Source organism: Anthonomus grandis, chromosome 22, assembly GCF_022605725.1.
Source record: "Anthonomus grandis grandis chromosome 22, icAntGran1.3, whole genome shotgun sequence".
Classification (NCBI taxonomy): domain Eukaryota; kingdom Metazoa; phylum Arthropoda; class Insecta; order Coleoptera; family Curculionidae; genus Anthonomus; species Anthonomus grandis.
Genome location: NC_065567.1, coordinates 25,411,285 through 25,424,366, shown reverse-complemented (window position 1 = coordinate 25,424,366; position 13,082 = coordinate 25,411,285). Strand labels below are relative to the sequence as shown.

General features: G+C 29.3%; 1 protein-coding gene across 2 annotated transcripts in view; it reads right to left on the bottom strand.

Moving 5' to 3' along the window:
• The window catches only part of LOC126748839 (E3 ubiquitin-protein ligase PDZRN3), a 180,395-nt gene that overhangs the window by 28,109 nt on the left and 139,204 nt on the right, over nucleotides 1–13,082 (bottom strand). For both annotated transcript variants that reach the window (XM_050458333.1, XM_050458334.1), the window contains exon 2: nucleotides 332–565. In XM_050458333.1, the coding sequence (XP_050314290.1) occupies nucleotides 332–565 (234 nt within the window). The remainder of the gene's footprint in view (nucleotides 1–331; nucleotides 566–13,082) is intronic.

Here is a 13,082-nt window from a genome sequence, read left to right as displayed (position 1 = left end):
ATACTTCAATAAGACTGCAAAAAAACCTTCTTTTAATTGAGCATTAATTATTATTTTAAATAGGCAATTGAACCTTGGTATGAAGAATATATGATTTTTTTTGTATTTTTGTATATCTATATATATACTCCTGAGGATGATATAAATCGATCGTCTGAAAGAGTTTTTTTCACCTTTGAAATCCAATAAAAAAACCTGAAGTAGAAGAAGAATAAGAAAGAGACTACTGCTTAAGTTTTCTCTCTGCACTCAAGACTTAATATCTCCAGGCATGTATACTATGAAGTGTTAATTTAGTAGAACATATTCTATATTGAATACACTGAATTACCTCTAGATCTATGTCATGGGTCAAACAGTCTATGGTGTTCTCATCTATCCACTGGATTCCGCATATATCAGTCTGGCAACTAGTGGAAACAAACTTGTTACCACTTCCATTTCGAATATGTACTGGGGAATCTCCTATCCTTCTTTTAACTTCTACCACGATAGGCTCCTGTGCTGCCATAAACGCCCTGACGGCATCTTCGTGGGGAAAACTGCTTACATCCGTACCGTTAACCTAAAACAGAAAAAATACGTTTATTTAGTAAGTTAATGCGCACTTGTGTGCTTGCCAAGTAAGATACATACTAGGCAACTTTTATGCAAGGTCTTTGATTAAATTAATTGGACACCTATATCAGGATATTCTGCAAAAATATGTGAATAAAACATGTTTTTCATAATACTAATTTGTAATGCCCAAAAGATTTAGGAGTCTAGAAACACTCGAAAATGATTAATTTATTGATGTTTTTTAACGAAACCCTTGTTTTTTGAATCATCTGTAACCCCAGTTTTTACAGTTAAAGATGAAATATTCACGTTTTTCTTATAGGTTGTTTTTGTTTAGCAAAAAAACTACCTTAAAAAAAAAAGAACTTCTGAAAACCCATAGTGTTGGGCGCCAAAAAACTTATTATTTGGGTATCGATTAAGGGTCCAGAAATAACAGTTAAAGAAACGAATTAGATGGTTTCAAAAATCCTGACATAAAAATCACTCTAAAATCATCTAAATTGAGGCATTTGGAGTCATTCTATGTGAGCTTGAGGAAATAGCTTAAAATGATTTGACGAATTTTATGAAATACTTTAAAGGAATGAAACTAGGCATTTTTTATGCAAGTTCTTTGATTAAATTGATTGGACACCTATATCAACATATTCTGAAAAAAAAACAAAGTGTGAATAAAAAATGTTTTTCACAATACTAATTTTTAATGCCCAATTAATTTATTGATGTTTTTTAATGAAACCCTTGTTTTCTGGATCATCTGGAACCTCAGTTCTTGCAGTAGAACTTGAAATATTCACCTTTTTCTTACAGGTTGTTTTTATAAAAAAATAAGAACTAAATAAATAATATCTTTATTTTGCAAAAAGCAACATTACAAAAAAAAGAAATTTAAAAATTTGTACAGGGGTTGGTCAATATAACTCGATACTTCTCTCAGCATGTTCAAAAGAAACTATAGCAATAATAATAAATTTAAAATTTCTATTAAATAAACGTAACAAAAGACTTGAACACCTTTTAGAGAGCATTATATTTCACTTTGCCAAAAGTTCCATACGCATGAAATTTCCACCAGGTGAGGTTTTAGGGTTTCCTTTTGACACAGTGCAATTGCATTTACGGGTTTTCATTCAACAAGTTGGAAGCCACATTAAAGAAAGCCGAACGTGCTCTATTCGTTATAAAAGAAAAATAATATAAAGCAATAAAACCGTCTACATAAATAAACCAGTATTTAAAATGTGTAAAGCATAAAGGGGTATTTTAAAAGACAAAATTAACAAAGTGTCTTGCTGCTTAATTACTTTCGCCAAGGTTTAAGTAAGTTGCTCTTTCGGTAGTATCGCCACTAGCTGGTTAAATTACAACTAATTTACGTGACAAATAAGTAATTTAACATTAACGAACCAAAAAGTTACCCGTAGTTGCCGCTATTTGAATACAAAGTTGCGATCTGCGGTTTAAAATGCAGTTTAACTTAGTTGCCGTCACAAGTTTTCTGGAACTCTTGAATATTTATCAATATGTTTATGACATATACTTAAGACGTGTTTTCGTGTTGGACTTATTCTTTATGTTGTTTGAACCTCTTCTGCCATATTTTTATTGTCGTTACCCTATTTGCATAATATGGGTCTTTTTATTGCAATGGGTGATTGAGAACAAACTAGTTCGGTTCCAACTATTGAGCATCGGAATTAAAGACAATAATTATTAATTTTTCCCAGACGTTTAGGATCAAAGTTAAAAATATTTGAAAACAACAAAAATTTCATTCTGGTATTTAAAGCTTAAAAAATTAAATAATTATTCGAATTTGAACAAAATTTCTTCAGGTTACAAAAAAATGCCTGGAAAAAATTCAAGAATATTCAAATTTTTACCAACCATTTGTAGGTTTATACTAAAAATATGAGAAGATTTAAGCATTTTCAACAGGATGATGCCTGGAAATAATTAAAAATTATGAATTTTGTCAAGGCTATTTTAAAAAAAATAATGAGTTTTAACTTTAATAACAAAATTTATAATTTTTAATTTTTTTCAGAATTACAATTTTTTTTTGAAGAAGGTGAAAAAAAACTTCCAGGTACTAAATAAAATATTAAAAAATATATGAAATTCCATATTTCCTCAATGTTACAAATGCCTGGAATTATTGGTAAATAATTTATTTATTTATAATCAATTATTTTTGTTTATTTACAATACATCAGGAGATGAATTATTAGAGTGGCAAACACCATAGAAGACGGTTCTGAACACTGTAGTTCCCTTTCAATTTTTTTATAAACTTTAGGTGAAGGAATATTACTCTTAAAAGCAATGTATCTTAAAAACTTATGTCGGACTTGTTCAATGCTTTGTGTGGGGTTGTTACAATGTGGTGAGTATACGTAAGACCCATATTCAAGGTGAAAATAAGACAGATGAGTTTTATACAATTTATATCTTGGACACTGAGTCCATTGATCTGGGAGTCTTCTATCGTAATACCTAGATCCCTCACACTAATGATACATTTTATAGAATAAATATAACACTTCGACTATGAATCATAGAATGACATTTTCTGATATTTAGGTCTATACCATTAATTTTACACTATGCAGTTAAAAAAAAATTTTCAGGTATTTGAACAAAATGAATATGAAAAAAAATTAAGATGTGTCTATTTCTTCCAGATTATCTTTTTACGTGAATTTGTAGTTCAATTTGGAAATTTCCCATGATACATATGTATATATACCTGGAAAAAAGTAATTTTTTCTTTAGGTTTTTAAGTTGAAGTAAAAATTATTTGAAAATTAAAAAAAAAATATTTTTTTAGGTATTTAAAGTTAAAACAATAAAAAGGTATATTTGAATAAATGCTAAAACAAATACCTATTATTTTTCCAGGATATTAGGGCCTGGAAAAAATTGAAAAATATAAATTTTTTTTACGATTTTTAATATTTTTGAGTAATATCCTAAAAACATGAAAAAATTGAACATTTGGCATGACCCTTGGAAAAAATTAAATATCATTTTTTTTTTAAAATTGCCAATGCCGGGAATTCAGAAATTATTCAAAAAAAAACGATCATTTTAAAATACTTAAAGCATGAAAAATTGAGTTTTTTCTAGACGAAGTGCCTGGAGAAAATTAATCATCAAACCTTACAACCTTGCATTTAATAAATGTTTACTCCTTTTTAAAATAATTCTATTCTCTTAAATGCAATACCTTGTATATTATTAAACAATTTCAGAAATTTAATTTAAAATGTCACAATTAAAAATTACAATTATTTAGAATATTTTTTGATTATGTTGAAACATTCGCGTATTCTGTAATAAAGGTAACTCAAAAAAAGTAGTAGGAAAAAATAAAAATAAAAATTTGGAACCTGCAGATACGTTTCTATTCTGACGAAGGAACGAAATCATAAGTTTGAAAAATATTCACAAATCATATATCTGAAAGAATAGGAAAATCCCATTGCTATACAATTAAGCATCTAAGTGAAACCGTTTTGTATAAACGGTTTTAGAACATAGGTCTTGGCGATTTTTTTTAAATGCTTAAGAAAAAAAGTGCCCAATTCAAGGGAGATCCTAGACTAGAGTCATAAGACTTTTGGGTGTATTGGGTGTAAACTCATTTTTGTTTGCGGTATCTTAAACGGGTTAAGGGAGTAAAGTCTTTATATTAAAATAATTTGGCTTATAAGAATTTATAGTCGGTTAATGCGGCTTACTTTTTTTAAAAAAGTATTTAAAAAAATAAAATATACTTTGGTTTATGATTTTTTAAAATAGGTAAATAATCCTGCTATTTTATACCCTTTAAAAGTCTACTTTTTTAGATCTTAAAAGACAAAGCACATCCGTAAGTAATATACAGCGTGAGTTACAACTAAAATATTGACGTAATTTTTACTCATCTTCATATTAATAAAAAAAAATGTGGACAAATAATTTTTTGAGTCATTGAAAATGCAGTGGCCTAGCTAATTTTTTTAGATTGCAAAATCACAGCTTATAAATTATACAAGAAATATATACCATTTGTCAAATACGCTTATGTAGTTAAATTCCTTTTTATACCCGAAGGACGCTCCTCAGATTCCTCTTTTTTTTAGGCTCAGATTTAACTAGACAAGCGACATTTGACAAATTAAATTCTTTACCCATATAGTTGGCTCGAAAAACAGGAACAATATCCAATCAAAACTAGGGTGTTAAAATTAGATAGAATCTTTCCATAGACATGGGTGACAAATGCCAGTCAGTCCGGGTGGAACGTAAAATAAATCGAGAGGCGCAAATAATTGGCGGTGTAACACCAGATTTCGTTACAAATTAATACGGTGGCATCAGTAAACTTTGACACTAATTAATAATAGCACAAATGAAATTCGACTGTAACAAGCTGAATTGCAACTGATGTTTCCTGAAACGAGTACTGTTACTCGAGGGTTTTTGGGTTGTTAGCGTCATTAATATTGAATTTGGCCTTTGTGGGATATTAAGCCATTAATGTGGGCTTCATTTATTTATTTAAATAGTAAAGAAATTAACCAATTGATTTTTAAATTCGTTTTATTTTTGTTTTCTTGCTAAATAAAAGTCCGCGGATCCATTTTTTTAATTTCCTTATAGTTGGCATCAGAGTGCATGTTAGGTAGTAAATAAGCTGTCAGAAAAGCACGTCGGATAAATGGAATTTACCTTTTTTCGCCCGCCTGCTTTTTCCCTTTCATTCTATTTTTTTTTTTAATTTTTACTTCTACTTTAATTAGATTTAGTCGTAAATGGGGAGAAACCGCATTTAATTAAAACATTATATTAATTATCCCATCAAGCCTAATTTGCCGGCTTGACTTTGCAGTTTTTTTTTTGGCAGTTTAGCGTGCTTGTTAATATAATGGTGTGTTGATAAATTATGCCGCATTTTTATTGCTTTATTGTCTACTGAAACGTTAGTATAATACGCAACATTAATTTACTTAAACTTACGTGAACCAAGGAGTGAGTAATAATAATCGTTGAGAGGGTTGGAATTAGTTTGGGACGTAAAGTTTTTATGCTAATATTTGAATCATTTCCCTAAGCTCGGATCTTGTATTAATAGGGTCCGTTGGCAGGACCCTAAAAATACATAAGAGGGTAGGAATCATCGAGAATATATGCCCTCGTTAAAACACAAACCACCCATCGTTTACGTGATGTCTTGTTCATTAAAATAAATGATTTTGTACCACGAGTTTTTATGCTATAAGCCGAATCATTATGTTAAAGAAGTAATTATTTCTGGCATAAAGACAAAGCTTATTGGAAAAGCAGCAATTTATAAAATGCTTTTTTCAGTTTTTGCGGGGTTCCCCGTCCGTTCAAATTAAGCCCTCTTAATTTGGCGAAAGGAACACTTTTTTACTTTCATTTATCTTTTACCGTAGCCGAAACCATTTGTTTCGCGGAGGAACAAAATGTTTTGAAAGGTATGGACTTCTGTTTCAATGAAATAATCATTACAAGACTGCGAGAATTTCGTTTCGGATTTTAGGTTTAGTGGCCGCTTTGACTCCGAGGGTTTTAACAAATCGAAAAAATTTCAAATTAAAATTTATTTATTATATTTTGTTTGAGTCTGTATTTTTGTTTATTAAATATGCACGATCGTCTTAAACTAAAAGTAAATGTGTCTCTATCACTACATTTTTTTTAACAATCATTTTTTTAACTTATATATTCTCATGAAGGAACAAAATCAGAAATTTATGCCAAACGTAAAGTTTACAAGTATAGTGGATTTTTTAATCAAATGATTGAAATAAGAGTATTATGGTAAAGAATCCCATTACTACCGCAATTTTTTTTTTAATTTTTCACCCAAAAACCTAAGAACCTATTGACCGATTTCCAAAAGCTTCCTTTGGTTTGCTCTCCTTTGTATCGGAGACTTACGTTCTTAAAAATTTTAGAAAAATCGCTAAAACCAATTTTCCAAAACGGCGTGCCACAACACACTTAGGTACTTGCATTGTATAACAGTGGGATTTTTAAACCAAATATAGTATTAAGAAGTGACATCCACATCCATTAAAGTTATGCATGATCTTTATTTTATCATTTTTTTAACTTGGTATATTTACTGAATCTATTGCACCTCTCTCTCACAGATCCAATTTACTTCTTAAAAATGGCTTAGGATACAATGATGGTTCATCCTCTATATATGGTGCGTTCTTGGTTTTAATTTTTTCGTTAGTCTTTTTCTTATTCTAAACTTTACATATAATTACTGTTACTTCAAAATTATATCAAATTTAAATAAACAGTGCTATTATATTAAATATTGAATATATATTTTCTGCAAAAACATTGTTTTTTATCAACACAACCCTAACCCCCCTACCCACCCCAAACATTTGCCCAGTAAGAAAGTCCTTTAAAATATCATCGTTTTTCGTTCATAATATCCAATCTAATAGCACTGTTTTTGTATTAAATATTTATTAATATACATATATAAAATTATATCAAATTTATATAAACAAACTGTGTTCCTAGATTAGATAGTATCAAAAAAAAACCTTTTGTTATTCATGTATTATTTTGGAAAACAATGATTTTGGAAAAAAAATTTTACTGGTAACTTGTGTGGGGTGGGTGGGGGGCTAAGGGTAAGATTAAAGAAAAAAAATTTTTTTTTGCAGAAAATAATTGGCTCAAAGGAAAATGCCTTTTAAGAATATTATAGGTGATAAAAAAATATATAGTTTTTGTATCTATACTTTTCTTACATAACCTTAAGGTTTTCAAGTAAAGCGTGAAAAAATTCTATTTTATTTCTCGAAAGCAAGGCGTATTACTATGAAAATTGCAAGGATTGTGCGATTTTTTATCGCAAATTAGTGGAAATTCAGTATTTTCACAGAATCTGCTTTGCATCGAATATTTTCGTTCTTGAAAATTTAAGAAAAATCGCTAAAACCAATTTTCCAAAACCGCGTGCACAACACTTCGGGTACTTGCATTATATAACAGTTTTTCAAATTAAATATAGTATTAAGAAGTGACATCCACATCCATTAAAGTTATGCATGATCTTTATTTTATAATTTTTTTTGACTTTGTATATTTAGTGAATCTTTTCTTATTCTGAAGTTTTTCTTATTCTAAACTTTACATATAATTACTATTACTTCAAAATTATATCAAATTTAAATAAACAGTGCTATTATATTAAATATTGAATATATATTTTCTGCAAAAACATTGTTTTTTATCAACACAACCCTTACCCCCCCACCCACCCCAAACATTTGCCCAGTAAGAAATTCCTTTAAAATATCACCATTTTTCATTCATAATATCCAATCTAATAGCACTGTTTTTGTATTAAATATTTATTAATATACATATTTAAAATTATATCAAATTTATATAAGCAAACTGTGTTCCTAGATTAGAAAACCTAACAAAAAAACTTTTGTTATTTATGTATTATTTTGGAAAACAATGATTTTTGAAAAAAAATTTTACTGGTAAGTTGTGTGGGGTGGGTGGGGGGCTAAGGGTAGAATTAAAAAAAAAAATTTTTTTTTGCAGAAAATAATTACCTGAGAAAAAAATACTTTGCATCGGAAATTTTCGTTCTTGAAAATTTAAGAAAAATCTCTTAAATCAATTTTCCAAAACGGCGTGCACAGCACTTAGGTACTTGCATTGTATAGCAATGGGATTTTTAAATCAAATGTAGTATTAAGAAGTGACATCCACATCCATTAAAGTTATGCATGATGTTTATTTTATAATTTTTTTAACATATTGCACCTCTCTCTTACATATCCAAATTAAATTTTTAAAATTGGTCTAAATAAAGTCTAAATAAAATAAAAACTTTTTTGATGCCAATGCATTTTGGCTTATTATAAATTACATTCCTGCTCAAGTTTTACGGTTTATGTAATATTTTAGTATAAACATACCGGGAAATCAAGACAGTATTACTTCTGGTTTTATTCTATGGATATCTATGGATACTAATCAAATTATCCTAATAATTAAGGTCTAATAAAAACGCGCATTTTCACCCTTATTTTGCCTCCTTCTCATCTTACCCTTAGTTTTCCCTCTTTAGCCCACGACAATGATTTTCGACTTTATTTTAGGTTTAGAAGACATCAACGAAAGCAAATTAAACAAATTGTGAAACGTGTAAGGAAGACACTACAATCTTCTTAAGAATAAAAAATATTACCCAAAGATATTAAAACAAATATAGTTATAAGAAGTGAGATCCACACTCATTTAAGTTATGCATGATTCTGCATAAACTGATGATCTTGTACCTTCATCAGAATATAAACAAATCTGCAAGTTCGAAAGTTAAAAAAATAATATACATCTCCCTAAACCAAGTATTTTCATTTTCAATAAATCCTTTTGAGCAAAAATTCAATGATTTATATGGATCCAAATCAGAATAAAAAATGTTTTTTTTTATGTGCTATCCACGAAAAACTTTCAACTAGTATTTTTTTAGTTGCAAGTACAATTGAGTACGACTTAATAATAATTATTATTTATTTAATAATATATTATTATTTTACATATAAATATATTTTTTTTAAGTATATTTTTTTTAAGCTGCAAGGGAAGTTCTCCGGATTCAGCCTCAATAACAGAGACTGATGAGCTATTTTAAAATCTTTTATATCTAAGATTATCATATCATCTTTTATATCTATTTTTTATAACTTTTTTTTTTAAGATATCTGCTGCCGATCCATAGCATATAATAGAAAAGTTAATACATTTAAACCGTTTTTTAAAATATTTTTTCAATAGCATATTAATATCTTACTAAAATGGGAAACTCTTGTAAAGATGTACCTCTACTAAACCCAAATTGTGAGCATTTTTTCCCAATCAAAATTCAAGGCGATTTTTAATTAACCTCTCATATGTTTTTATTGTACATGATGTCGAAGCGATCCTGCTATTTTTATCGATGTATTTTCATTATACTCTTGTGAAATAAATGTCGTTGATTAAAAGTTTTACAGCATAGGTTCCTTTTAGGAGTAGTGCTTTTAAGAAAGAGAAAAAGAACCCGAAGAATTAATGCAGCTCACCGCTACAATATAAATTTCTTAATTTTTATTTCAATGTAATCTATCACGTTGTTTTGACTGGCTTATAATGGAATAAAAGTATTTATTTAAATTACGGCATGATCGTTTCAAAGCGATATTCATATATGATATTTAAGCTCCCCAAACGGCTGCCGCTCACTTTTGTATCGCATTAATATGATTAGCCTTCCTTACATCAAATTACCATAATTTCCTGATTTTAAGCGGCCCAAACGACCTAAGAGCCTACTTGAACTTTCTTCGACAGTATTTTTACGTCAGATAGTCAATCGTAAATTTGAAAAATGTACGTTATTATTGCCTCCGAAAGGTTAATCACTTGGTAGCATTATACCATCATGTTCAAAAGTGATTTGATGCACGATAAACGTAGGAAATCCCATTTTTTTTTAAGTGCTACATTATATATTTAAATATCCTGCATATTTTAGAGTGGGATATAGGGAATCGTTCCGGATACTCGAGCTTTATTGCCGGGACCCCAGATGGCTAATTACTGCGGGAGAACGCGCACTTTTTTGTATAATTTGTCACATGGCATTTATTATTTTGTGCTTTATATAAAATGTTATATTTTTAAACCTAATTAGTGTTCCTTCTTTTTTTTTTGAAACTTCACTAATTTGAAATTTTCTGACTTAATCAAATTACTGCAACAGTTTGAAGAGATTTTTCGATAAAAAGAACTTTTAATCAAATACTGCTAATTGCTCTACTCGATACTGGGGTAATATTATTCATTTAGGGAAATTTCGAGTTTTCGAAGTTTCAAGGGTTCTTTGGTACGAATTTCACGAAACCGATGTTGAGCACTTATTAAAGTTAGTTTAACTAATAATGGCGTAATAGATTTTGATTTTTTTTTTAACGATAAATCTAGTTTAATAATATATGCTATACAGTTTTTGTTACTTCTAGTCCAACTGCCACAAATAACAATAAAAAAAATAACTTTATGTGCTTTTGCCAATAGCAGCCTAAAAAGAAGCAATCAATAGTAAAGGTAATTGATTTTTGTAGGAGCAATTGACAAATTGACAATGGAACTTAAAAAATATCATACATCATAAATACCGTTGCTCTGATTGCCATTAAAAAAAAAATGGTTTCGCGTCTAGATTTTCCCCAATAAACAATATAAAAAGACTGAAAATATTAAAGTTTAAATGCTTTTACGTGGTGTGTAGCCAACCAAATCATTTTCACGCACTAAAAATCTCGTAATACGAATAAACTGCATTCGTAGAAGTAGCAAATTGTAATGAAGTGCCGTTTTTACTGTCTCATTTTCAAAGTGAACGCTCCGCGCATCTTTACAACAATACTGGAAGTAATTCTAAATATACCCGAAAATATATGGGCTCCTTCCTGTATGCCAAGCGACTACGGTTATTTTATGGCATATCCCGAATCATTCACATATGTTTCACACCTCCTAACATAAAAATCCGCTTGGAGGGAAATCGATAAAACTGATTACCTAAAAGGACATAAATCGCTAAAAAGTGAAGCTCTAATATTTCACCTTTTGCTTGCTCTATTGACTACCATTTATTTCTGGGTTATCGCGATAAAGATCAAAACCCTCATTTGATTTATACGAGGAGGTGTGATCTACACGATTTTAGTGTCATTTTTCATTTGATGTATTGTCTTTTCACATAAGGTGCAGTTAGAATAAAATAATTTTTTATTTTTTTATTTTATTATCATATTCAAATGATCCAATAGTCCTTTACTTTATTTCATTTATTTATCCCAAGTAGTTAATAATTCCACTTTGAAAGCAGGCAGACCAAATATTGCAGTGTCCAGCATCTTTGGCTCTCTTTATTAAGGATTTAGTAATATCCCTAAAAAATGTGTAAACAAGTGTAAACCAGTTTTTAAACACGTCAAAGGCTTTAGAAAAGTCTAACAAGGTTTCCTACTTCAAAACCCAAACCCTGAGTTGACCAGACCTGTATATTTAGTATAGATGAAAAACTATCAACATTTTAAGAATCAACTTTGGTGTATAAATGATAAAAAGTATTCAAAATGACTATTACAGGCCCTGAAGTATAGTATCGACTACATGTTATATACCCCTATCGTAAAACACTTCAAAAACGATATCTTCAATTTATTGAAATATATTCATTCATGGAGGTCTCATGGATTTAGGACATTTTTAATAAAAAGCCATTGAATAATTGCAATTGATGGGTTTAAAATGAGAACCAAGGAAGTATTGTAATTAAGGTACGTTTACTGAACCTGTTTCGCAATTTTATGGACATCCAATGGACCTAAATTTATCTTATCATTGAATCTGCATCCATTTTTTTATTTCGTACATATTTGGATATATTATTTATTAGACTCTTTTATTATACATATCCTTTTGTTTTAAAAAATTATCTGTCGGTGAAAAACAACAAACAAAGAAAGTAATAAGAAATTCATTAGTACCATTACTCGTCTTAGGTCTTTCTATGCTTTATACCCGGCTCATATCAACAAAATAGGAATAAAAAATAATGGTAATTGTCATTGTGTGGAGATCTTCAACACCTGATGTGCAAATTTGGAAGCTTCTAGGAGATTAGAAATGATTTTTTTATGGCCTTGTATCAAGCACATTTAGTCACAAGTTCCAAGCGGAATAACGGTAATCATATTGTATCATGCCTTTTATCTCACAGCCTATACACCTGTGTCTCAAACAAATTAGAAAAACTCACTGGTTCACTTAATTATCTAAAAATGTATTTCTAACTCTCTATAATATACAGGGTGTCATTGAAATGGTGTAAAAAAATTCGGGGGGTGATAGTACTCCTAAAAATTTTAAAAAAAGTTCCTATAACTATAGGGTGAAAAATGCATATTAAGGGAGTTAGGGGCACTGAAAGGGTAAATTTAAAAAACGATTTTTTGAAATTGTAGTCTTAAAAAACGAGATAAAATTTCGAAAAAAATCCTCTGCCATAAATTTTGACCCAAAATCAAATGGTGATACTGAAAAATAATTTGGAAAATCGGAAAGGGTAGTTTTTGCAAGGGTAGGTGGTTAATTCGTGAATAACTTTTTTTAGGTTATTTTCTTCGCAACGTGGGTTCATTTTTTAAAAACTACATACTTTTTCCTACAAAAAAGGTACTCTTGTTGCACATCGCCCAGAACGATGGTTTTCGAGAAAATTGAAGGCAAAAAGTTTGCTCTGATGGGCTGCTAACTGGTTAAACAACATAAACTTATGAAAGTTATGGGGTTTCAAAAGTAAACAAGTAGTTATTAAATAATTAATTGAAAAATCTAAATTTCATGATTTTTAAAACATCGTATTGCTTTAAAAAAACAAAATAAACCAATTACCAAAATTC